At 43.4% G+C, this 23,469-nt stretch overlaps 1 protein-coding gene across 4 annotated transcripts in view; it reads right to left on the minus strand.

Moving 5' to 3' along the window:
- Nucleotides 1–23,469, minus strand: part of LLGL2 (LLGL scribble cell polarity complex component 2) — a gene marked incomplete at its 3' end in the record, with an annotated part of 34,691 nt that overhangs the window by 2,468 nt on the left and 8,754 nt on the right. For all 4 annotated transcript variants that reach the window (XM_082774964.1, XM_082774962.1, XM_082774963.1 and 1 more), the window contains 21 exons: nt 17,943–18,040; nt 16,859–16,940; nt 15,486–15,601; nt 14,705–14,863; nt 13,118–13,280; nt 12,857–12,989; nt 12,004–12,058; nt 11,685–11,839; nt 8,151–8,368; nt 7,586–7,653; nt 6,478–6,631; nt 6,266–6,370; nt 5,688–5,980; nt 5,271–5,424; nt 4,808–4,958; nt 4,007–4,123; nt 3,290–3,456; nt 2,280–2,544; nt 1,445–1,598; nt 761–798; nt 266–313 (listed from right to left, as the gene is read on the minus strand). In XM_082774964.1, coding sequence (XP_082631090.1) covers nt 266–313; nt 761–798; nt 1,445–1,598; nt 2,280–2,544; nt 3,290–3,456; nt 4,007–4,123; nt 4,808–4,958; nt 5,271–5,424; nt 5,688–5,980; nt 6,266–6,370; nt 6,478–6,631; nt 7,586–7,653; nt 8,151–8,368; nt 11,685–11,839; nt 12,004–12,058; nt 12,857–12,989; nt 13,118–13,280; nt 14,705–14,863; nt 15,486–15,601; nt 16,859–16,940; nt 17,943–18,040 — 2,893 coding nt within the window. The remainder of the gene's footprint in view (nt 1–265; nt 314–760; nt 799–1,444; nt 1,599–2,279; nt 2,545–3,289; nt 3,457–4,006; nt 4,124–4,807; nt 4,959–5,270; nt 5,425–5,687; nt 5,981–6,265; nt 6,371–6,477; nt 6,632–7,585; nt 7,654–8,150; nt 8,369–11,684; nt 11,840–12,003; nt 12,059–12,856; nt 12,990–13,117; nt 13,281–14,704; nt 14,864–15,485; nt 15,602–16,858; nt 16,941–17,942; nt 18,041–23,469) is intronic.

Genomic DNA, 23,469 nt, shown 5'->3' on the forward strand with positions numbered 1-23,469 from the left:
GTTCCAGCTGTCATTTTACACAAGTCCTACTGGAAAGTAAACTTCTCTTATCACTGTGGTAAATGCAGCTATGTGGAACAACCCCAGCCTTAGGGCATGACCAACCCCTCACTTCTACTGATTCATGAAAAACCCAGTATTTCTACCAGTCTGCTGTAATTGCAGATCCATTGGAATTGAGTGCTGGAACACACAAAATTCCCAGCAACCTTCTTTTTTTTCCCCACCCAGAAAGGTGCCCTGTCAGAAGCAAGACTTCACTCACTTTCATCATTGAGTAAGGCATGTTCCATTAGCCTCCCAGATTTTCTTTCTAAAAAAAAAAAAGTAGAAGAACACTTATCTAACAGTATTTCCACTTCTCATGAAACATGCACTTGTGGAAACCCAAAACAGAACTGAATTATTTTTCTCTTAAGTACCTGTTGACTTTACTGAACGCTTCACAACTAATCCTTAAAGCCTCTCACAGATGGAGTTGTTTTTAATCAGCAAGACAAGTTCAGCTAGCAAAAGGTATAGTCTGTAATTTCAGACTTCACCTTCCCATAGCCTCTTCCAGCAAAAGCTGCACTCTATCCTCCCAGGCAATTTTGTCACATGCAACCTACCTTAGAGCTAGCAACTGCTGTGTCGCAGTGTTCCCCACATGTCCCTCTTTGCTCTCCCCTTTCTAATGTAGAAAATACCAGCTGTAGCAATAGGAGATGAAGGGTTTACCTGTCAGCAGGCTATATTAAGGACAATCATTTGTGCTTACCATCTTCTCCATAGTCACTTGAACTCCTTCCTGATCCCCTAGAAAAGAAAAGGTGACAGAAAAACAAACACTGAGGCAGAGGATGCAAAGAACTCATCAATACTCCTGGCATCAAGAAACTCCCCTGCATGCTAACTAAACAGCCTGCTGAGCAAGTATGTAGTAAGGGCTTCAGCACATCTTGGTGAGAAAGAAATCTGTGGGCACCAGAGAACCTCTCTGATCTTTTGGGGAAAAAAAAACTATACGACTTCCATGAGTATCAAATCTGTTATTTGCTGAGCTTCTGAGTAGAGAAACATCGGATCTTCCCCTTTGAGATAAAGAGTTCATCCTCTTCAGCAACAGACAGCCCCCAAAGTGTGCAAGAGTCACTGTGTGTCAGAGACATCACCGGGAAACAAGTAAAGCAAGCCAGAGCTTACACTTTATGACTCTAGCTTGGGGACACCAATTCCAGTGCTTGACTGCTGTGGACTGCAAGTAGAAAAACCATCAGGGAGAAGGTTGCACTTCCTCATGCCTATCCACCTAGGAATGTTGTAACCAAAAGACTTCTAACAGCTTGGAAAGGGAGACAAACTACAAGAGCTCATACCAGAGCCTTGTTTATATCAGCTACAGGGCAGAAGCAGATTCCAATACTCAGACATAGTCAGTGCGCATGAGTCTTACAGATTTTACCTGGATTTTCTTGCAGCATTCTCCATGCCAGACCTGGTGTGCACATGATTGTTGCTTGAAACTTCTGGCACGTCCACAATGCACCGGGGCTCCACTAACCATTTGGTAGAAAGAGAAAACCTCTCAAACTCTGATGGTGAGATCAGATAGAAACCTGCAGAAGATCGTGAATTTATAAGCAATTCTTAAGTCCAGGAAAACAGAGGTGAAAAAAATAACACAAAAAAAAACAACCACCATAGACCTAAGTATATTCTCTCTTTAGCAGAAAGGGTTTGCATAATCACCAAGGAAGATAATATCCCAGTTTCCCAAGGAGTGGCTAGCCAAGAGACGGCGTAATTTATTGTGCTGAAAGATAACTGCTTTGCTGCTCTTCAGAAGTGTCAGCACAGGACACAGAAAGATGTAAACACTGAACTGTAAAGCAGAGATCAACTTTCAGCAGCCACAGGATGTTGGCTGCCAGTTTTGCAGTTTGAGTGTTGAGCCACAGGCATGTACAGCAGGTACAATGCAGCCTGCAACGCCTGCTGCTTAGAGAGCTATTCTCTTATCTCCAGACAGCAGGAGGATGGCCAGATGGAAATTACTTATAGGGAACATCCAACCTGTTCGCTGAAAAACAATGTATTCATTAACAATAATGGAATGAATTCACTTCTGATAATTTGTGTCAGTACCTGTTGGCAACTGGTATTGGTCAGAAACATACAACAAACATGCAATATTCACATATATATACAGCCAGTTCTCAACATCAAGCCCTACAATTGCTATTCCCCTGTTTCAAATACACAACAGAGGCAGATAATTTGGGAGAAGCACACCTCACCTTGGCCATATTTGGTGAAGACACAGGATGCAATGCCGCTCACATCCTCTTTACGGATGCAAGGGTAGCGGATCTGTAACTTGAGGAAGGGCAGCGAGATGATCTGAATGTCTCCCAGGTTAGTCAGGACAGCCAGGTCATTTTCACTGTAATCGTCAGTCTTGCAGCTGCCAAAGTTAGCAACCGTCACTTTTCGTACCCTACAGCCTTCCAGTGCTGTCAGCTTGAGCTTCAGTTTGGAGCTAACCTTGGGTAGTGTGAAGACCTGTCAACAGAAACAGAACGCTGACATCTCCTTCCTGCACAGTGGCAGCCGCCCCACCCCAGGACATCTGCTGCTCCCCCGCCTCTAACAGCGTTTTCATTCACAGCAAACACACACAAGTGTAACCTGAGTCAACCTGGCTTCCTGGGATAAAAAGTAACTCAGCCACAGTCAGGGCTAGAATCCGTCTCTGTTCCGACATCAAGCAGTTTTACCTTTCAGGCTGCAAACTGCATTTCTCTCCTGGTTCTCTCAAAATCCTTCCATATTTGGCTACAAATTATTACAGAAAAAAACGGGTTTACACTAACTGTGCGTTCTTCTGTATTCAAAAGCCAGGGTGAGCCTACAGCAAGCTACTTAAAGCCTTCTCTTTTGCGCTGACTGGTTAGCATGCCAAACAAGAAACTTTTCAGTTGCTTCATAGAAATGCCTACCAATTGCTGCTTCTGTACAGCATTATACTCAAGTAACCACAGCAAAAGCTATTTCCCAAAAAACAGAGGCAGCCTTGTCTAAAGAGTACAGGAATAAAAAGTGTATGTTCAGCATGCTATGCTGAGTACCCAATTTGTCAGCACGCACTTGATTTCTGGGCTGTACCGAACAGAAATGCTGTCCTGGGAGTATTATGTAGGTACAGAAGAATGAGCACTCCTATGAGTCTCACACACTCCGCTGAACACTGCTCAGCACTTCAGCAGACTTACGTGCAGTCCATATGTCCCTCCTGAGTGATGCTCACCTTAAATTGCTCTTCAGACACCACCAGTAGCTGATGGCTGCCTTGCATATCAGGGCTCTTAGAAAGATCATGTGCTACTTCCAGAGGTTCTGGCAGAGGTGTGCTGCGCCCATCCAAGACAAGTATACCCACAACAGGAGCTCTGTGCATCAGCTGAATTTCTTTGGCTAGCCAAGCAAGATGAGGATGAAAAGCAAACAACAAGAAAAGAAACCAAAGAGGAGTCTAGTTAGAGGTGCTATGTTAAAACCTCACGTCCTCTCAGAACTGGAGACCTACAACATTTCTATAGAAACTTGCTATAGAAACACTGCCTAAAAAGATTTAAGACTTCAAGGATATGTGAACGCAAATGATTCATTTTAAACAGTAACTATTATTACATAAAGATAATGGATTCAGCTGTCAGGATAAGGTATATGCACAGTGTGGCTTGATGGCAAACTTCAGTGACAGCTGATGCAAATTTAAATTTGTGAAAACAGTGAGAATTGAAGCTAAGGTACATCGAAGAGTGATGGAGTTCACTTACTCTTCAGTTCAGTTACTGAAGTGAGCGCTGCTTATCGCAGACACTGCCACGTTTAGCTCCATTCTCTCACACAGCAGTAACTAAGCTACTTTGCTTTTCTGTTTCTGTGGTCAAAGACGTGCAACTCGTGGTTACACAAGTAGTATCTCAGATCCATTAGGACACTTTTCTTGAAGCATACTTACCCTGCTCTGCCCTGACAGGTTCATCCATCCTCCTTTCTGCTGGTGGAACACGTAAACAGAAGGCATAGACAGTACCTCCATTGGTGCCTGCCCACAAGGATGGGCAGTGCCGGGAGCCTGGAGCAATGAGAGGGCTCATGAGCTAGACATCCGTGACAACCTTGGATAATTGCTTTCCTTAAACACACTAGCTATATACATCCTCCCTTTCTTCGCAGACTAAAAAGCTTTATAACAAGGCAGACTGGCCAGGGAAATTACAGCTTCTTAGTACTTTTTTCCAATGTCTCTCCGTCAGCAGCCCTGAACGGAGGACACGGCACATGAGTGAAGGGAACAGAGTGGTGTTCCCATCATTCACCACAATTGCTGCATCTGGTTTTCATGTTTTTATATCATGGATGAGCAGAGGAAACAAGCACAGTATTACTTTGGGCTCTGATGCACTGCTGCTGTCACCCTCGCTAATATCAAAAGCTGGGGTCAAAGATGAACTTCAGAGCAATGAGACAAGGAAAAAACTTGTACTCAAACGTCAGATGGCATTCCATCACATTTGAAAACCATACAGACAGGCTGCACCCACAAATGAACTACTACTTGCCTTGTATTAGCCAGCAGACAGAATGACTAGGTAACAATTGTGCTTGACAGCATATGTTCTTGTTCTATATTAGTTTTTCGGCACAAAGCAAAGTAGGACACAGAAGGTGCCGAAATTTCCTGGCAGTAGAACCTAATGCATCACTTGGCAGAAGGAAGAACAATGTTCAGAAGAAAGGAGATGTTTTTTCTACTTACTGTCTCTCAAGAAGGTGTCAGCAAAATATAAGGTGCGCACAAAGCCAGTGAAAGAGTCTTCTGCAGAGCGGGCTTCAATCTTCCTCTGGACTGGAGCCAGTTCCATTTCTTGCAGTGCGTCTTGGTCAAATTTGGCATTTGCTTCTTGCACCTTCAAAGATGAGGAAGTATTTTGGCAGTCAGGCAAACAGATAGGGAGGAGAGTGAAACAGCAGGAACGGAAGAAATGGAAAGGGAAAGCAATGTCATACCAGGGAGCAGGTACATTCTGAATTACAGGTTCAACTACATACGGTACATTTTCTCTAAAACCCCGCTTTTATCTAATAGCTAGCAGCATTGTAAGTTGCATTATTGTCCTCATACCAACAGATAGCAAGACTGCAAACTATCTCCTGCTCTAGGCAGTTAATCAGGAGTCCATAAGTTCCAAACAGACAAGATCCCAAAAGGTGAGCCTCACCTCTGAGGCATTTCCACCACCTCCTCGTCGCTTCCGACTGGACACTCGGCTTCTTCTGATCCGCCTGAATGACTGACGGAGGGACTTCTTCAAGGATTTCACCCGAGACAGTGGCCCTTCTAAGGCCAGTTGGTCACTGGGATGCAATGTACATCTGAAAAAATGGAGACAGTAGGCACACTGTCACTTTCTACTGGGTGGCAATCACTCCCAAGAGTCCAACAGGACGTACACACCTGGCAGAACAAGAACATATTTATATTCTTGAAGATCTTCAAGGACATAGTCCAACGAGGCAGGGCTTCTTGCTATACTGACTACTCTCGAGAAACCTCTTCTCATGACATGCTCAGTTAGCAGTTCCATGCCATCTTTAAAGGGCAATCACCACAGACCTCCTGGGAAGAAGATACTTACTTGACAAAGACCAGTCGTTTCTGCTGGTGGTCAAAAAGCCCAAAACCATGACTAGTACCAAAGGCCACGAGCTTCCATTCAGAGTGAAGGGCCAAGGAGGTGACCACGGCTGGTGGTTGACATTGGACGAGGACAAACGGCTGAAAACCAGCTTCAAAGCGGACAGGTCCATCTCGAGTCTTCAATTTCTCATGACCTTTCCATCGATAGCCCTCTTGATCCTGCAGGAGATCTGCTTCAGCATGGTCAACAACATGCTCTGCATCTTCATCGTTCAGTTCCATCACCAGTACCTGAAAGGAAGAGAAGTTCTGCTACAGCTTCTATTGTTCCAGCAATCCTCCCACCCACCGGCCGTCCCAGCAGCTCCAAAACCATAGCACCTCTCAGAGCTGCTAAAGCATTAGATAAAGTCTAAAATACAGATTAGAGAACGCAGAGAACCACAAAACTTTTCCAGCAACTGGATTGATTTACCGCTCTGTAAATGAGTGCTTCCAATTTTAACACACCTCCAAGTAGCACTGTGACAAGCTGCACTAAAAACAAGGTTTATAACAACTGGAATATTTCAATACCTGTCCTGCTGTGCCAGCTACAGCCAAGTATCCACTGTATTTACACAGGTAGATCTTCTGGATCCCAAGTCTAGGATCATCACTGTAAGGGTCGAAGGTACCAACCTAGGTGAGAGAATACAGTGGGTGGTCTTCACAGATGCATTGATTATGCCCCAAATCAGAAACTGCTCAGGTTTTCTGAAAGCTTCCCCAAGCAATAGCCATCTTACCTTGCGAAGTGGAGGCCATTCATCCTCCCCCAGTGTGTTCATATTGTCATTGGGGTCAGCATCTGTGAGAAATACTCTCACTGTGCTTAGCTTATAAAGGAGATGTAAGCAGACACCAGACGCATCCCAAAATCGCACAGTGCCATCTTCATGCCTGTATCACATGGGGGAGGATTACAGAAAGCACTCATCATACAGGAGCACAGCAAATCACCCAGATGATGATAAAACAGAAAGGAAAAGAAGATAGCCAAAGATTAAACCACACTGTTTACAAACCCCCAAGCCGTGGCAAAATAAAGCTTTAAGAGAAAGCCCTGCTTTTTCATTTTAAATGCAGCTTGTTCTTGGTGATCTGACACTGGTACAGAATGTAAAGTTACAGAATGCAAAGTTACTCCAAAAAGCACTGGAAAGGAAATAAGCTTGGCATATAGAGGGAATGAAGCATCCTAAAAAACACAGTTACTAGAAAAGCGGGGGGGGCAGGCTTTAATCTTAGTTCTCCAGGTAAAAATTGCCAACATTCGTCCAACCTAAGGCTACAGACTTCTAACAATTTGCTGCATCAAGAATGAACTGTCTGAAGAACAGCCCAGAGAAATACTTAAAAGCGAGGCAGCTTCTTGCTAGCTAATTCCTTCTACTGCCTAGCTAGATCTGTTTTCATGCTGAACAAAACAGGCCCAAGCTAACCTCTTTCTTGAGATTTACAAGAGTGTAAGACTGGAAAAAAGAGCTTCAAAACCTGCAAGATTGAGCTCTGCATTTACATCACTCCCTTTGAACATGTCTGGATTACCACCTGCACTTCTACACTGGCATTTTTTGGGGAGAATGGATAATATTTCAGAAAGACAAATAAGGCAGCGTTACAGGTTATCTGTGGACACCATAGCCTGTTTGCTCAGAAGTGGCCAGTCTTAAAAAGCTACAATACAACTTCTCAAAAGTGGGTTGCTAGATTTGTAGCCTTCTCTCTACAAGACGAGCAGCCTTCAATCTTAACAGAGAAGCTTCAGCTAGTTCAAAAGGAAGAACAGAAACTGGAAAGGGCTCCTTGATTTATTTATTTATTTATTTATTTTTATAACAGTCAGGTACATACCCTGTTAGAAGCAGGTCCCTCTGAGGAGGATCTGGAGCTATGTTGGTGCCACCGTCAATCGGCCATGGCTACAAATACATTAAGGGAAGACCGTGACTTCCTAGCAGTGACAGTGCGAAGAGAATACGGTCAGCACGAGAGCACAAACTTCAGTGAAAGTGGCAGTGAAACAGCCCATGCTGTTAGCTTTTGTTTGGATTAGATATTCCTGTTCTGACACCAGCTGTGCTTTTTAGTGGAAGACACCACACGTTTCCTGGAGAAGCTGTGCTGAAAGCTTCATGCTTCTAAACAAGAAGTTTGTTACCAGTGACAGCTGGGAACACTCAGACTTTCCTTCTAGCTTGTCAAAGCCTGAAGAAATATCACATTTTAAGCCCCCAGCGTGAGCAACTGCATTGGTGGTGCTCTGGGAAAAAGCCCTTCTCAATCCTGTTAAGAGGCAGGGCAGCATCTGTTGGGACTCATCCCTTCCCAGGCACTGTCAGAAGCGCAGACCACCCACATAACGAGTTGTGCTCTCCTGAAATGCAGAGGAACACGTGTACCTCTACAGCTGCCTTACCATATTGGAGTAGTGAACGTTCTGCTTGCTCCCAGCACTGATAATCCTCTCCCACAGCTTCAGCGGGATGTTGGAGACGTGGTGTGAGCAGGTGATGGCTGAGCAGTGGAGGGAAGCCAGGTATGGAGGATGGACTGCTGGCCAGCCCGCGGACTTTAAGTCTATGACTACCAGCTCTTCTTCTGCCAGCACCACCATTGCAGAAGGGTCATCAAACTCTGCAGAAACAAGACTCATTAATGCTAACAAAAATGACTCTCCAAAATTTATAGAAACAAGCTTCCCATAAGGCTCACATGAAAACTGCTGTCATGGAGCTCTACAGAAACATGTTTTTGTTGGCAATACCTCTAAATGCTTCCTTGTTAACTGGGCTTATTGAGGCACTAATATTAAGAGATTCCAAGACAGATATCAGGACAGATTTATTGAAGATTCATGTTTCTTTACCCCACTGCTAGGACCGTTAGAGCAACTCTTCATTGATTCCACAAAGAATAATGAAAAAATAGTAACATCCATGGCTAAATAACACACATTCACCAGAACAGATACATACAGCCAGAACTCTGCTTACCTACAGCTAATTAACAGCATGGGGTGGACAAACATGCATACACCCCAGCAGTGACCCATTTAGTACTGTGTTAGGACCACAGTCCATCTAGGCTAAGCTGCTTAAACCCAGTAATGCCTTGGGTTCTGCAGAATGCTTCTCTGCTTGAGCTGACAAGTGTTTATGATTCAGTTCCCTTACTCTTCAGTTTTCCCTGACTCTAGCACATTGTGCCATATTTTCTGTAGTTTTTAAAGAGTATGCATACCATCCAGTATTTATTTATACATACATTAAAAAGGATCACAAAAGAAATCTGTTACTGTAATCTTAAAGATGACACCTGACAATCAAGAAGATTTTGTCATTGTAACTAGAATTAGACCAAGTGAAAAAAAAAAAAATCAGTCTACAAGAACAGCATTGCAGTAACAAATGTAAGAAAGCCACAATAGCAAATGTTGAGGAACACCAAAAGCATGGATCAGCTCACACCAATAATGATTAACAAAGCTACAGGAAACGTAAATGAACGTATAGCTGTAAATGTGTCACATCAGCAGGGGTCAGGGTGATAAACAGCATGAGCCATATGCAAACTAGCAGCTCCTCGCTGACATTCCCTGCTAACCTGTACTTTTACTTCCCTTCTTCAGCTGTTTCACTACCTGGAATACACTTGCAAGAAGGCAAGCCTATAAGCAAGCACATACCAGGGCTGTTCACTCAGTAGAATTAACTTCAAGTAATTAGTACTTGGCACCACTTAGTTAGACATCCCAAGTTTCATCTCAGACTGGCCACAGACATAACACAAAACTAATCAGTTCAGTTTCTTCCTGAAAAAGTGTTTCATGTTCAGTTTTATTTACTTTATTTGCTGTCATTCACAATTACCTACAGGACGTCAGGTAATATCATACCTGTACTACTAGGCATGATCAGCCCTGCACTGTAACTGCTACTGCCAACATTAACCATATACGCTCTTTTAAAAATATTTTCCTTACAAAAACGTATCAGAGCTCACTGCTTATGGCATGAATCTATTTCAAGTTGCTGAAATATGAAAAATTCTAGTTTGCTTGCTGACTGACATACACTCATCCACATGATGATGAAAAGTAAAAGAAAACAGGAAGATTAGTTTTTTGTTTTTTTTTTTTTTAAGAAAAAAAGTTTCCACAGCATATTCAGGGTAGTGGAAAGTCACCACCTACCTCATGCTGCAACGCATGAGCTTTGTGCTTATTAAATTAAGTGGCTTTGGTATACAATTAATACCTTCGTATTGCCGTTGCAGGGAAGACTGCTTAAGGGCAAACAAGGCAAGCTGTGTACATCCACTAAGCTTAGGCAATCAGCCACAAGGAAGCTTGTCAACCACAGAAACCTCATTTTATTGTAAAAAACTTCCTTGTCTAAGCGCAACAGCTTCAGCTTCCTGTAGCAGCTCCTGTCTGTAGCCACTAGAAGATGTATTAACTGGATACTTCAATCCTTGGGAAGTACAAACATAAAACCTGTTAATCTCAGTTACTTCTTCCTAAAGGGTCTTAAAATTCAGTTCCTGCACACGAATAGAAGTCAATCTCTTAACTACAAAAATCTCAGCTTCATTTCATCGTTAAGACTTTTGTTCTAACATCTTGAATCTCAGTTCTGACAACTTCATAGAGAGTAAAAGTGACCAGTTTCTTTAATGCTAAGAAGCTAAACAGCACCTCAAAATTAGTGGCATTATGAAGCTTGAAGGTTTAGACTTACAGGTTCTGCACATTTGGAAGATGTTTAAAAAAAGCAGCCTTGTATAGGTAAAGTCTATAATAACAAATATATAAAGGCCCTTCATCTCAGTTACAGTCTGCCTATTTCATTACTGCTTTTTCAGTGCCATGAGAAGGTCTGTTAAAAACCAGTAGGGAAGAACCCCCCTCCACCCCCCAAAAAAAAAAAAACAAACACAACCAAAGCTGTTTCTTTATGCCTGCACTCCCAAGACATTCCTCCACGGGATCTGTGGTCTGCTCTGTACAATAGGCCAGAGGGAGCCAACCTGCATCTACACATTTGAATGCCTCCTGCTGCACAGCATGTAGCTGGGAGCTGTCACCACCACCGCTTGCAGTATGCAAGACAAATAGGTTTGGAAACTACTCGACTAGGCAAACCAGAAAACCTGGGAAGATTCAGTAAGACAGAAGATTTGCCTACATGCTCCTAAAAGGGCTCAGACCAAACTGAGGACGTCTAGACGCAGCTTCTAATACTGCACATTTGTGGAGCTTGAAATAGCAATTTTATACTCAGTTCCTTCAAATTAACCAGAAGCAAAAACTACACAGGTACAAGAGAAACAGTCTTTGGGGAAATTCCTGACAATTCCATTAAAAAAAAAAAAAAAAAAACAAAAAAACGTGTATAGGGGAAGCAAAGGCAACAAAGTAGAAGTAAAAATCTGACAAAATCTAAGCATGTTGCAGGATGAGTGCTATTCAGTATTAGAACTGTTTACACTCGGGTTCACCAGCAGTGAGTAAAGTAAGTTCTCTGTATCCTGACCCTTGGTTGTGTCACCCTCTGATTTATTACCCAGAGCCCTAGTCATAAATCCAGGTAGTAATTAAAAGAAACACTGTCTCAGTGGGAGTGAATTCTGTTTTTAATTATTGCCTCCTTTGAAGTGCTGTTTTTAAACAGCAATATTCTGATTTCATAACCTGGTTATGTCCAGTGTCCACCTTCTACAGACATGGAGTAGCTTAATTTTTTGAGGAATGTATGGCATTTACAACCAGACCATTCTTTCTGCTGGTACTTTACACTTCATTTTTACGTGGCAAAATCTCTCTGTTTAAGTCTCAAAAAGCTCCCAGACAATTCAATTCCTTCACATTTCACATATTGCTTATACCAAGCAGATTTCTAGATGAGTGCACAGCTATTTAATTCTTTAGTAATGCCCTGTCATCACATACCTGCAGTAGGCTCTGAACTGAAGATGATAAAGAAGTCTATCACCCGCGATGTGAAGTCAAACGCTGTTTGCTGGCTGCCGTGGACAACAGAGATACTGTGCCGGTCACCATAGCTAGCCCGGGGCATCCCTCCTTGGAATATAATGTAAGGAAGCCTGAAGAAAAAGACAGTGGTGTATGCTGAAGTAAGGAGCAAGCACAGTTTCAAAGACAAAGACCAAAAAAATCTTACAAAGTTACTCTAAAGGACCCTTATGGTATTACCCTCTAAGTGCTTCTTGCCAACACCACAAGGGGAAGGGGTACACCACGACCTTACCCATTCTTTGTCGTCTGCCAGTAGATCTTGGAGATGGCCTTGCAGGGAAAAGGACCTAAGAGAACAGAGTTAGTCACCATAATTCAGGAAGTGCACCTTTACATAAGAAGTTCTGTATCCTGCCTTACCAAGGTCACCTCAGTGCCCAAGAAAAGGAGAGTCACCTGGACCAGTAAATACCACCACTAACACCTCCCCAGACCAAGCCACATCAGACAGGTCTTCTGGGACGTGCTGACCACAGTACTCCTCAGCAAAGCAATGCTTACACTCAGGGGAACTTTTGAACTACGTTGCTGATGGCTGACAGGGAGTGGGAGCACTTTTGTAGAAGCTGATTAATTAGGAAGGATTGCTTAAAAACACAGACATTCCTGAAATTAATGTAAAGGTGATAGAGCTTTAGAAGCTTCTATATGCTTGAAAGATGAGGTCATCCCCATTTGATGTGTTTCAGCAAATCAGAGGCATCATTTCATCACTGCTCAGGTCAACAAAAAGTACACGTAGCTCACTATTAATTACAGAAGATCCAAGCAACTCCTGCTGAACAGGACACTTGAACTAAACCAATGAGCTGAATCACCAACACCCTTGTTCATAAGGGACACAAATTTGTTTTTCCTGTTCAAGACTGACTCAGTGATGCAAAGGAATTTAAAATCGAAGGAAAAAATGGACTGAAACCCCTCAGTTAGGGTTAGCTTAGTAAGATCACCGCCTATTCAAAAGGCAGTTCTGCATTTTGCCATCAAGATTAAACACAGGGGAGAACCACTGAGAATATCCCACAAAAGCTCAAAACGAGTTTGAGTTTAGATGAACGTGCAGCAACTAAACCTCACTTACTGACCATAAGGCACGACGTTTTCCAGAGGCTCGGGCTGCCTGTTGTCACTGGATACCGGCCACTGGGTGTAACTTCCATCATAGTGACAACTAATGAATTTGCTGCCATCCCTCTGCCAGTAGAGGTTCTCCAGTTGCTGAAGAGGAGGAGACAATGATGCATTCTTAGTTAAGAAGCTTTGTCTGGCTCTCCCTGTACCCACTTGTCTGCCAAGTGGGGAGAGCTCTTCCTGCCTGATGAACTGACTTTGGACTGAGCTAATACCTGGCTGCCAAGGAAATGGTGTGTCACTTTGTTATTTTGCAGGTCCCAGAGGACAATCAATCCCCTGCTGTATCCAATCAGGATCTGGTCAGGGTTCTTAGGATGCTCCCGAAGGGCTTCCACCAATTCACATGATCGTCTGTTACAGTAATCTTCTGGTACCCTACAAGAGCAGAATAGGAAAGAAAGAAAAATTTATTCCAGGTGCAACCTCGTATGACTACAGCAACAGTTAAGGTATAAAAAATATAGCAGCAACAAGAAGTATATTTTGATAATCTGTCAAGAAGCAGAAAAACCTGAAGTGAGCCATGACTCCAGACCTGCCAATAAACTTGCACCCAGCCCCATTTTCTTAAGGGAAAACTCAAAGCTTACAATGAATTCCAGGACTGGATTCTGAGCATGTAAAGACTGAATTGCCTGCCCTCTTCTCTTGTAACCCCTACCAAGTAAAGGTAATATGGAAATATGGTAATATGTTCCTTCAGTAGGAAACAACAATGACATGAAATAGGACAGTTTTCAGCAGTAGTTTAATTTCCAGAGTGACAAAAATCCTCTTTTTTTTTTTTTTTTTTTTTTTTAGCAGCACTAGAAGTTCTGCTTATGCTCAAAGAAGTAAATGGGTAGGTCCAGTTAATGCAATTAGCTAATGTGTAACAAGAAAGCCAACGGCATCCTGGCTTGTATCAGGAACAGTGTGACCAGCAGGGCTAGGGAGGTGATCGTCCCCCTGTACTCAGCTCTGGTGAGGCCGCACCTCGAGTACTGTGTTCAGTTTTGGGCCCCTCGCTACAAGAAGGACATGGAGGTGCTTGAGCGGGTCCAGAGAAGGGCGACGAAGCTGGTGAGGGGCCTGGAGAACAAGTCCTACGAGGAGCGGCTGAGGGAGCTGGGCTTGTTCAGCCTGGAGAAGAGGAGGCTCAGGGGCGACCTTATCGCTCTTTTTAGGTACCTCAAGGGAGGCTGTAGCGACGTGGGGGTTGGCCTGTTCTCCCACGTGCCTGGTGACAGGACGAGGGGGAATGGGTTTAAGTTGAGCCAGGGGAGTTTTAGGCTAGATGTTAGGAAGAACTTCTTCACTGAAAGGGTTGTGAGGCACTGGAACAGGCTGCCCAGGGAAGTGGTGGAGTCACCATCCCTGGAAGTCTTCAAAAGACGTTTAGATGTAGAGCTTAGGGATATGGTTTAGTGGAGGGCTGTTAGCGTTAGGTTGGAGGTTGGACTCGATGACCTTGAGGTCTCTTCCAACCTAGAAAATTCTGTGATTCTGTGATTCTGTAATAGCTGCAAATGTACACACAACTGACAGGGCTCAAGGTGGCAGATTTGCTCCCGGTGTCTCCTGCGTGGTTCTGCTCACACTCAGCACCACCACAGTGACAGTACTGGGCTGACAAGGACGGAAACTGTCACTTCACACACACCAGGACCAAAAGTTAGTTCCACAAAAGTCCTGCAGGTCTGGATAATGAGTAAGGCAACAGTGAGGTGCCAATACACAATTGGGGGTGACATCTGAACAAAGGATCTCTGCTCGTGGCATTCCAACCTCCACAGGGCAGTGCCTGTTTGCTCACTCACCGCTGCAGCACAGCCTCGGAGGTTATGGTCCTGTCCTCGAGCACTCTGAACGAGGGAAGCTCCACCACAAAAATGCTGCCACTCTCTGTGCCAAGATACAGGACTTCCCGTGAGGAATGGGGAAGGACGGCTGTTATCTGTGTGGCACTTGGTGGAGACCTGGGGATGCAGAGAGTTAATTAACTGGAGGCAAGAAGGTTGTATCCTCAACTTTAGAGAACTAACAGGTCAACGGGGTAGTTACAAGCATCATTAGTATTACGGGCAGAGATGTTGAGCTAGGTATGATTATATTGAAGGAGAAAAACACTAGCTTTGAGATAAATTACTTGAAAAGACTTTTGACAAGTGCATGGAGAAAGACTCTGATGCCTTTTTACAGTGGTCTCTTAATAAGCTGTCCCCGCAGGAGCTTAAAATTGCTCACCCAGAACTGGCGAGATCAATTGAAACTGAAATCATTCCAGTATTTCAAATTCTGATTTAAGGGATGCATCGATTTGCTTAACCTTAAGATGTACAGCTCATCTATACACCAAGTGGATGCACAACATTTTATTTTATATTTTTAAGTTTAAAGTCACACTACACATTGCTACAACAATCTCGAAAGGTGGTCTCCTGAGCCCCAGCCAACTCCTGTTGGTTTCTGTGGATGCTCCTTTAACAGATTCATAGGAATCAGAGTCCGTAAGATCAAGACAAGCTCTAGACAGAATAATAGCATGATCTTCCTCCTTGCTTATCCAAAAAATAGCTCAAAACCACTCTTGCAGGTTACCCAGGTGGCCCTTTCAGCGTGAAGCGGTGCTCCTCCCGCAGCTCAGATGCTCCACTGTGCTGCTTCAGGCTCCAGAGATGCAAGCTGTTATCATCTAGTAACGTCACCAGCTGGCACTAAAATACCACACAACATCTTTTTTCACAATCACAACATTAAATATAACACCCTAAACCTAGCAATAAAGTTGCTGCTGTTTATAATTTTCTCTGCTAAAGCAGAACTGGAGTCTGTGGCAGTAGGTATATACAGTTGTATCCAGCTGTGCTGCAGCAGCTCTGCTGGTTAACAGCTGTGGGCTTAGTGGTTAGAGGAAGACAAAAAGTAGCCTAAAGGTTAAAAACCATCTTATACAGGATGAAGGCACACGTTATCGCTGAGAGGGAATACAAGAAGTTAGGTCTTTAGAAAAAAAGATTAGCTTATGCTGTAAATCTCAGCAAGGCAGCTCCAAGGTGTTAGTTCACCACCTTCTCGCTCAGCATGGTTTGCTGCAACACACCCCAGCTTTGGGTGGGGCTGATACAGTCTACTACACCGCACTCCTTGCATTCTTCATGTCCAACCTCATTCTGGAGGGTTGTGTCAGAGTCCTTTTATGAGCCCAGCCCTGCTGGCTGTATGCTCAAACTGAAGCATTTTGCCTGCTGAAGCCACACCTGGTGCAACACTCCCCATGGGAGTTTCAGTTTATACCATTAGTTAAGCAAACAGACACCCAAAACTGCCTCAAGAATTAAAACTCTGAGAAAAAAAAAGGCCATTTGCTGTACTGGACAATACATCAGGAAATAAAATACACGGCCAAGATAGCAGCCTGTCAGTCAAGGGAAGGGAAAGTGGTTGGACAGCCACCAGCCATTTGGAAATCCTGCCTTCCTCTTTTTAGTTTCTGGCAATAGCAGCAGCCCCCAAAAGCAAGATGCAATAACCAGAAACACATACAGGCAGCAAGCCTAAGAGGAGGCTAGGTTAGCATTTCTGTTTTGAACTTCTGAACAAAGTTAAATCAGTTACTGTACTATCTGTTCTGCAAAAGACCACCCAGTCCCACTAAAAGAACAGGGGTTGCGAAAGGAAAAGGGAGTTCTCACCTCTGCAACAGACTGCCTGAACTAATCTGGCCTTAACACCACTCCTACCACATTACTTGAGATAAATGACTAAGTTACAAGCAATAAAACTAGCCTGAGTTTTACCAGGCATCTCCGCAGCAGCAAATGCTGTGGAGAGGACAAAATATTGGGATGAGCATTCCCGACCAGTAGCACTTGATTAAACTTGATTACAGGAGACCAGTTATCTGGAACAGACTCAATATATGTTTAAAAGCGATCTACTTTAAGTCACAGAGGTACTGAAAATACACTCACCTGATCAGGTATAAAGTGAATCTGCATTACAGTATTGTTTTCTTCATGTAAACCCATGAACTCCACCCCAGGAGCACCATATCTGAAGGGTTTGTTGAGGATCTCGAGTATTTAAGATGACCCACGGCTACAATTAATTGATAAGAAGCTTGCTAGCTACCAAGATGAAGAGAGATTAGTATGAAACCATGTTATACTGTTAATGGTCTGAACTGAAAAAAAAAAAAAACAACAATGCAAATCACTTGAATCGTATGTGCTTAGGGAAGGTAATGCACACTGCAGGAGAACTTACTTATTTCATCCTTTGTGCACATGCAGAAGTGTCTGGGCTGTCGGCCCCCTCCCGCCCCCCAAAGGGATGTTTAGTGGTTTCCCAGACACTACAATCCTGCTTAACTAATTTGTAACCAAGAGACAGATGGCTACTGCTTGCAAGCGGAGTCCAGCCTCGGAAGGCAAACAGCACCAGCAATGATTAAGCAGGCAGAGCCCCGACTTTTCCTTTCTGGGCTGAGTGAGTGATATACGCCTGCTGCACAGCACGCCCGGCTGGCACTGGGCCACGGGAATCACCTCGGTGCCTTGCGTACATACAGCATTCAGACTGGCCTCTCTGTTTCAGCTAAAAGTCACCACCCTCGGCGTTTAGGTCTTTAATGTCTGGATGGTCACAAACCCAGGAAGCTGGAAGCATTTCTGACTTCAGTTTTAACCTTTGAAATACAATTGCTTTAAAAAAAAAAAAAATAGGAACCCTGGCCCAAATATTTAAACAACACTGGAATTTACAACATGAAGGATTGCTAAACTTAGGCCAGATCTAGTCTGACCTTCTGTGTAACAAGAGCAGAGTCTTGTCTAATATCAGCATCAAGCTCAGCTTCTGTTTGAGCTATAGGTCAGCTCTTGGCAAGATAAACTCATTCTGAGCAAACCAAAATCACTTTAAACCTAGGCACATTGTTCCAGTGTTCTGTAAACCTTGCTTGCAAATTTATACTTTGTTTAACTTTTAGTGTCTTCACAGTTGCATGTTCTCATGCTGTCAGAGAAACCTAGCCAGAGTTGGTCAAAAGGATACAGTTTGATGGCTCCCGATCGCGTTCCGATGGCCATAAGGTGGAGAAATGGGCTATAGCCCAACGCGCTGGGCTGATGGGGAAATCCATGTTCCACAGTCTAGCAGAGAGAAAGAAAAGCCATGATCAATAGCACATTTCACAAGCATTGTTTTATACAAATTAAAAAAGATTAAAAAATTAAAGTATGACACAGCAGCCTGAAATACAGTACTTAACAGTAGCTTTTCTCTGTTGAAAAGGATTAAAACAGAAGTTAGATTTGCTGCACAATAGCCTCAAGACAAATCTGTTCCAAGAACCCCCTGCCACACAGCCAAGATATGCAGAAATATAACAGAAATGAAAAAGCAATATTCTGAAAACAATAACCCAAACAACTCTTTGTGTTAAGATTATAAATAATTCTGCACAAGCACTGCCTACTCAGTCAACACGATACACTCTATCGCTCCACATCAACTTTATTTCTGCAAGCCACCTGCTCAGCACAATTTCAAAGTCTGATACAATTACTGCTTATTGTAAAGTCAGCTTAATCTGTTAAATTCCACATAAATCTGTCTTCATGACTATCTCCTGTCAACTGAAAGCTATGAAGAAGCATTGAATGAACACGAGCACTCACCAAGAAAACTAAGCAGACTTGGGGGAAGTCAGGAAAACTACTGGAAAATGGCTATCAGTTACAAAGTTAGCTCAAGGAACATCAGACTTTAATGAGACCAGAAGCCTGCTAGAGCATCTGAGAGAAATTCAAAGCCACTTGGTAATAATAATAAGAAAGACATCAGTAACTATCACAAGGAACAGTATGTCGTTTGGGCTCAGTGACTTCCCTGCAGTACAGTTTACACTGCACCAAGAAGAAGATTTGGAACATGCTGTATGTACCATACAGAGTCAGTGCATTTACACACTATGGCAAAACGTTCTGCCATCCTTACAGGTTGCAGCCAAGCTATTCATAAAAGAGCTCAGTCAGGTGCCTGGAAATGCTAGCGGACAGCTGTTGTCACTGTTCAGAGGAAGCACGTGTGAGTGTTCAAGAATCTATGGCCTCGTAAGGAGGGATTTGTGTGCCCAAAGATTACCAGGGCTACTTCCCAGAAAATATTCCATTATCCCTACAGTCCCATCTTCTGGAAAATATGTTCTTCTAATGCAAATTGGGCAGCTGCAGAGAGGAATTTGTTACAAACCAGCCTGAGGACCACCCATACAAAAAATGGATAAGCAGAGGACCCTCCATCTACACAAGTAGACCCTTGTGCCTCAACCCCATCCTTATTTCCATCATCTCTTTGAGACAGGGCTACCACATCGCTTGGCTTTACGGTTTATTCAACCTAAAAGTAACACCTGGACTTTATTTCCTGCGTAGTGATTTCCCAATTTAATCCTCCGCAGGAGGAATCAAATAAAGCTGCTTTCATTTGTGTGGTCACGCCGTTAGCCTGAGGTGCTCCCTGCTGAAAGGCAGCTACACAGCATAATGCCCTTTAACTGCTCCTGCTCAAAGGCCCAGGAGGATGCAGCCAGCTCTGGTCTCCCAGACTACTTCGGTTTTGACCATTTGATTGTAATTGGCAAGTTGTAAAAACAGACCTCCTTCCTCTAAATCATCAGTTAACCTAATTGAAGGTCATATTAGGAAGAGATGAGCCATTTCACAACACACAAAATTGGAAAGATTGGAGCATTTCCCATGTTCGGCCTCGCCAACTCACAAGGCTTGGCAAAGGGGCTGCTACTAAAGGTTAACTGCTCTACATCGTAAATTAGCACTACTGGCTCCAAGAGTTTATTTCCCTTTATGATAGCTTAATCTCCTGCCTTACTAATTTTGATTCCAAGAAGGTAATTTAAGTGTTACATTCGTCCTATTAAAACAAATTTTAAGAAGTCAACCTTTTAAATGTCCCTCTCAAAGCTGTTGCTAACCAACCTCTGCCCAGCTTGACACACAAAACTTCCTAGAGGAAGCTGCATGAAATTAGGAACTGTACCTGTGGATTCAGAACTGAAACAGGACAGCTTCCTAACCAAACACTGCCAAAGAATTTCTCTGTGCCATGACAGCCAGAGACAACACAGAAAACTTTTCTGGTTGGCAAAGTTGTTGGAGTATGGTACACAATTCTGGGATGAAATCAAAATAACGTTACCCGAACAACAAATCAGACATTTAATTGGTATACACACCAGTACACACCTTTCTATACTCTCCCAAAGAGAGTGAGAAACTTTTTAGGGAGAGACCAGTGTAATTCCACTGTTAGCTTTCCTTTCAACCTGTTCAGTCTCTGTGCTGTCCCATCACCAGCAGCACGAGGTGTCATTTTCAATGAAGCATCGATTAGAAACTGCGTTGAGTCACAGATTTCTTCCAGCCAGGAACATAAGAAGGGTTTAGCTGTAATTCTCATAATAGAAAACGATGACTTATACGATGCCATACTGCATGTTAGGAAGCTGTCAATACCAGCCCTAATATTAGCCTAATTGCAAATCAACACTTCAAAGCCAAGATAGAAACACATTACACAAGTCAGTATAAGCTCTAACTTCAATGAGACCTACAGACTGCTTGACAGAGAACTGCAAAACCATTCAGACCTACCCATAGGATGGTAATTTTATGCCCAGATTATTCTTTAAAAGAAAATTTGATGTATCCCTCCTCCCGAGCCCATGCACAAATTTGCAAACGCTGCACTACCTCTTACAACCAGGAGTACACTGCTAGTAACAGATGGCCACTGCAAAAAACAGTCCACGTGCAGGAGGAGCAGAAGAAGAGAGGATCAGTACAACCCCAGCCTGTTACACAACTGCTTGTGCAGTAAAATAAACATCCTAATGGTTTCTGATAGCCTCGAATCTTCAACCAAGATGCCCATAAGACAGAATGGAAGATATCTCCCCTCTCCTGTTGTTTGTTTTTAAATCCTACAGCAGGGCAAGAAGGGCACCGGGGTGGCTTTTTGGCTGTATGACACCACCAGGGCCAGGCATTCACAGTCACAGTCCTTATTACCCAGAGCTTGCACTTATTTACATCCAGGACCCAGCTTTTTTCTTTGCTAAATCACATCGAGTGAGCCGTTCGCTGACCTCATTTCCTCCCCTCTCGCACAGCTTTCATCATCCGAGCCTTTCACCTGCTCAGCAGGTAAACCCAGCCAGGGGGAGCGAGGGGGGGAGCAGGCAGGGAGGTTACAATGGAGCCTTTCAGCAGAGCTGAAACGAGAGCCTGGAGTGGCAAAGCATGCCCTCCTGCTCAAAAGAGCCTTTGTTTGTCTGAGGAAAGGTAGGAGCTTTCATTTTCATTTTCCTCAAACTACAGATTTGTCAGACTCGGTAAAAGCAAGCCCCATGTCAGCAGCATTAACAGAAAAGCTTCGTGTCAGTCATATTTACTGCAGGAGAAACGTGGCCAAACTTAACAGTTGTTCCTAGCCCACACTAAAGCTGTGCAGATGAAATTCAGTGCTCTCTTCCTCCTTTCATTTCTCACCACTTCTCCCGTCAGATTGTTTTATGACAAAGCAGAGACAAACCAACCACAGGCAATACAAACCCTGCACCTTTGTTAAGGAGCCTTTTGAAGAAACAATGCAGCCAGCATGTGTTAAAGCTAGTTTGCATAGACACTAATTCAGTATTTAAGGCAAGCTATCCATCATACCATTAGCACAGAGTTAGGAAGACTGAAAAGAGGGGAAAAAACAAAACCATAAATTAAACACAATGATCCCAGTTTGGTAACATTCAGCTGTAAGACAGGCTGGTTCACCTGTGTGCTACCCATCATCTAGTCTGACAGTGCCAGCCTGAACATGTCTGTTCTGCAGGGCTTGCGCTGAGCCAAAGGCATCCAAATACTACTTCCAAAAGCAGGATAAACTTCAAGAAGGAGACTGCCAAGTGCACATACCTTATTCTTCATTCTATCCACTGAGCTAAAAACAGATTCTTCCAACAGGTACACACAAGTAGGGGAAGTTCTTAGTCATACAGAGAAACATATGCAAAGCTAAGTGACTGGCAGAATTTAGGAAGGTGTTTGTTGAAACAAATACAATCCTGGGGAAAATCTGAAGAGCTAGCCCAGTGATCAGTCAGTTCTTTAGAACCATCTGGCCCGCCTCCTATATGGAATAGAGATGTAAGAAGGGAGCAATGAAAAGACTGCAGCTATTGAAACTTGAGGCAATAACCTAAGAAATCCACCCCCAAATTAATCAAACACTTTTTTTTTTATTTAATTTAAATCCATCACTAGGTCAGGATGGCCAAACACAGTCCACTACATTAATGCCAAACTCATGTGGCATTATGCAGTCATACTGAACTTGTAGAAGCAACAAAATCAGGTGGGCAACCCCTGGTACTTTACAGGTACCAACCTTCCACGGAGTCCCTGGCAGCATCACAGGCAGTCAGACTGAAGAGGTGCAAGTGTCCCGTGCAATTTCTCTGATCAGCAACATCACAGCCCCACAAAGTATTTCCCAAGCAGGTTCTTAAGCAAAATTGTTTCAAAGGCCTCAAATAAATGTTAAAAAACTTGCTCACCAGCACACGGTTTTTACTAGCACATTAAACAAGGACAGTGTTGGCACAGAAAGCACTCTAGGATTTTTGTCTCCTTGAAGCCACAGCCTTCAACAGGTCAGAATCAAGACCTGACTTTCCCAGGTTTTCTCAGCCTGCCTAGCTGTGAGTAGCTGCTTGTTGTATCAAAGGGTAGACTTTCAAAGGATCCATTATCTCTAGAAATACTGGAATTGGACACAAGACTTGAAAAAACTTTATGTAAGAAAAAGGTATGATGTAAAAGGTTCTGGGGTAATGTAAAACCATTGGTTCATTCATTTTCCAATTCCTGGTAGAAAAGAACAAGTTAGTTTGGCTTAAAAGTGCAAATGTATTTCTCAAAGCCTTTAATCACCAAGCTGTTAATGAGGGTAAATCACTAGCAAGTGTCCAAAGTAGTCGCCTCCCGAGAAACAGGATGCCACTTTTACCTTCAGGACTGAATCAGATGGAGTCACAAATCCTGATGCCGAGTCCTAATGTTCGGAAGTTTCCCTCTGCTGCAAAAGCTATTTCTTTCAACTCTGTTTTGCATCATCCAAATTAGTCCGTCTCTGGGAGGTAAAACGTAGCCATTCTCATAAGAGAGAGGCTCATTCAAGGAAGAGACATCCCCAAAAGAGCAAAGGTTTTCTTCAAGGAATATATTCTGACCTATCCCCGGGATGTCTTCCAAAGCTGACATTGTATTCAAATAAATGTAAGCAACTCAATATTGATTTTTCATTCACCAACATTTCTGCTGCATCTGCACAAGCATTCCCTCACGGTGGCAAACAGAAAACAGGTCTGAAGCAGTCCTGAGTTCCTTTCGTCTCCCCAGTGGGAGGTGGGTGTGCTAGGAATCGATGCTAGGAATTTTAGTACCAAGTTACCTCAAATAATTCATCTGAAATATCCAAAAGTCCCACTCTAAGTATATAGCTG

Source organism: Aythya marila (genome assembly GCF_965140915.1).
Source record: "Aythya marila genome assembly, chromosome: 18".
NCBI classification, from domain to species: Eukaryota; Metazoa; Chordata; class Aves; order Anseriformes; family Anatidae; genus Aythya; species Aythya marila.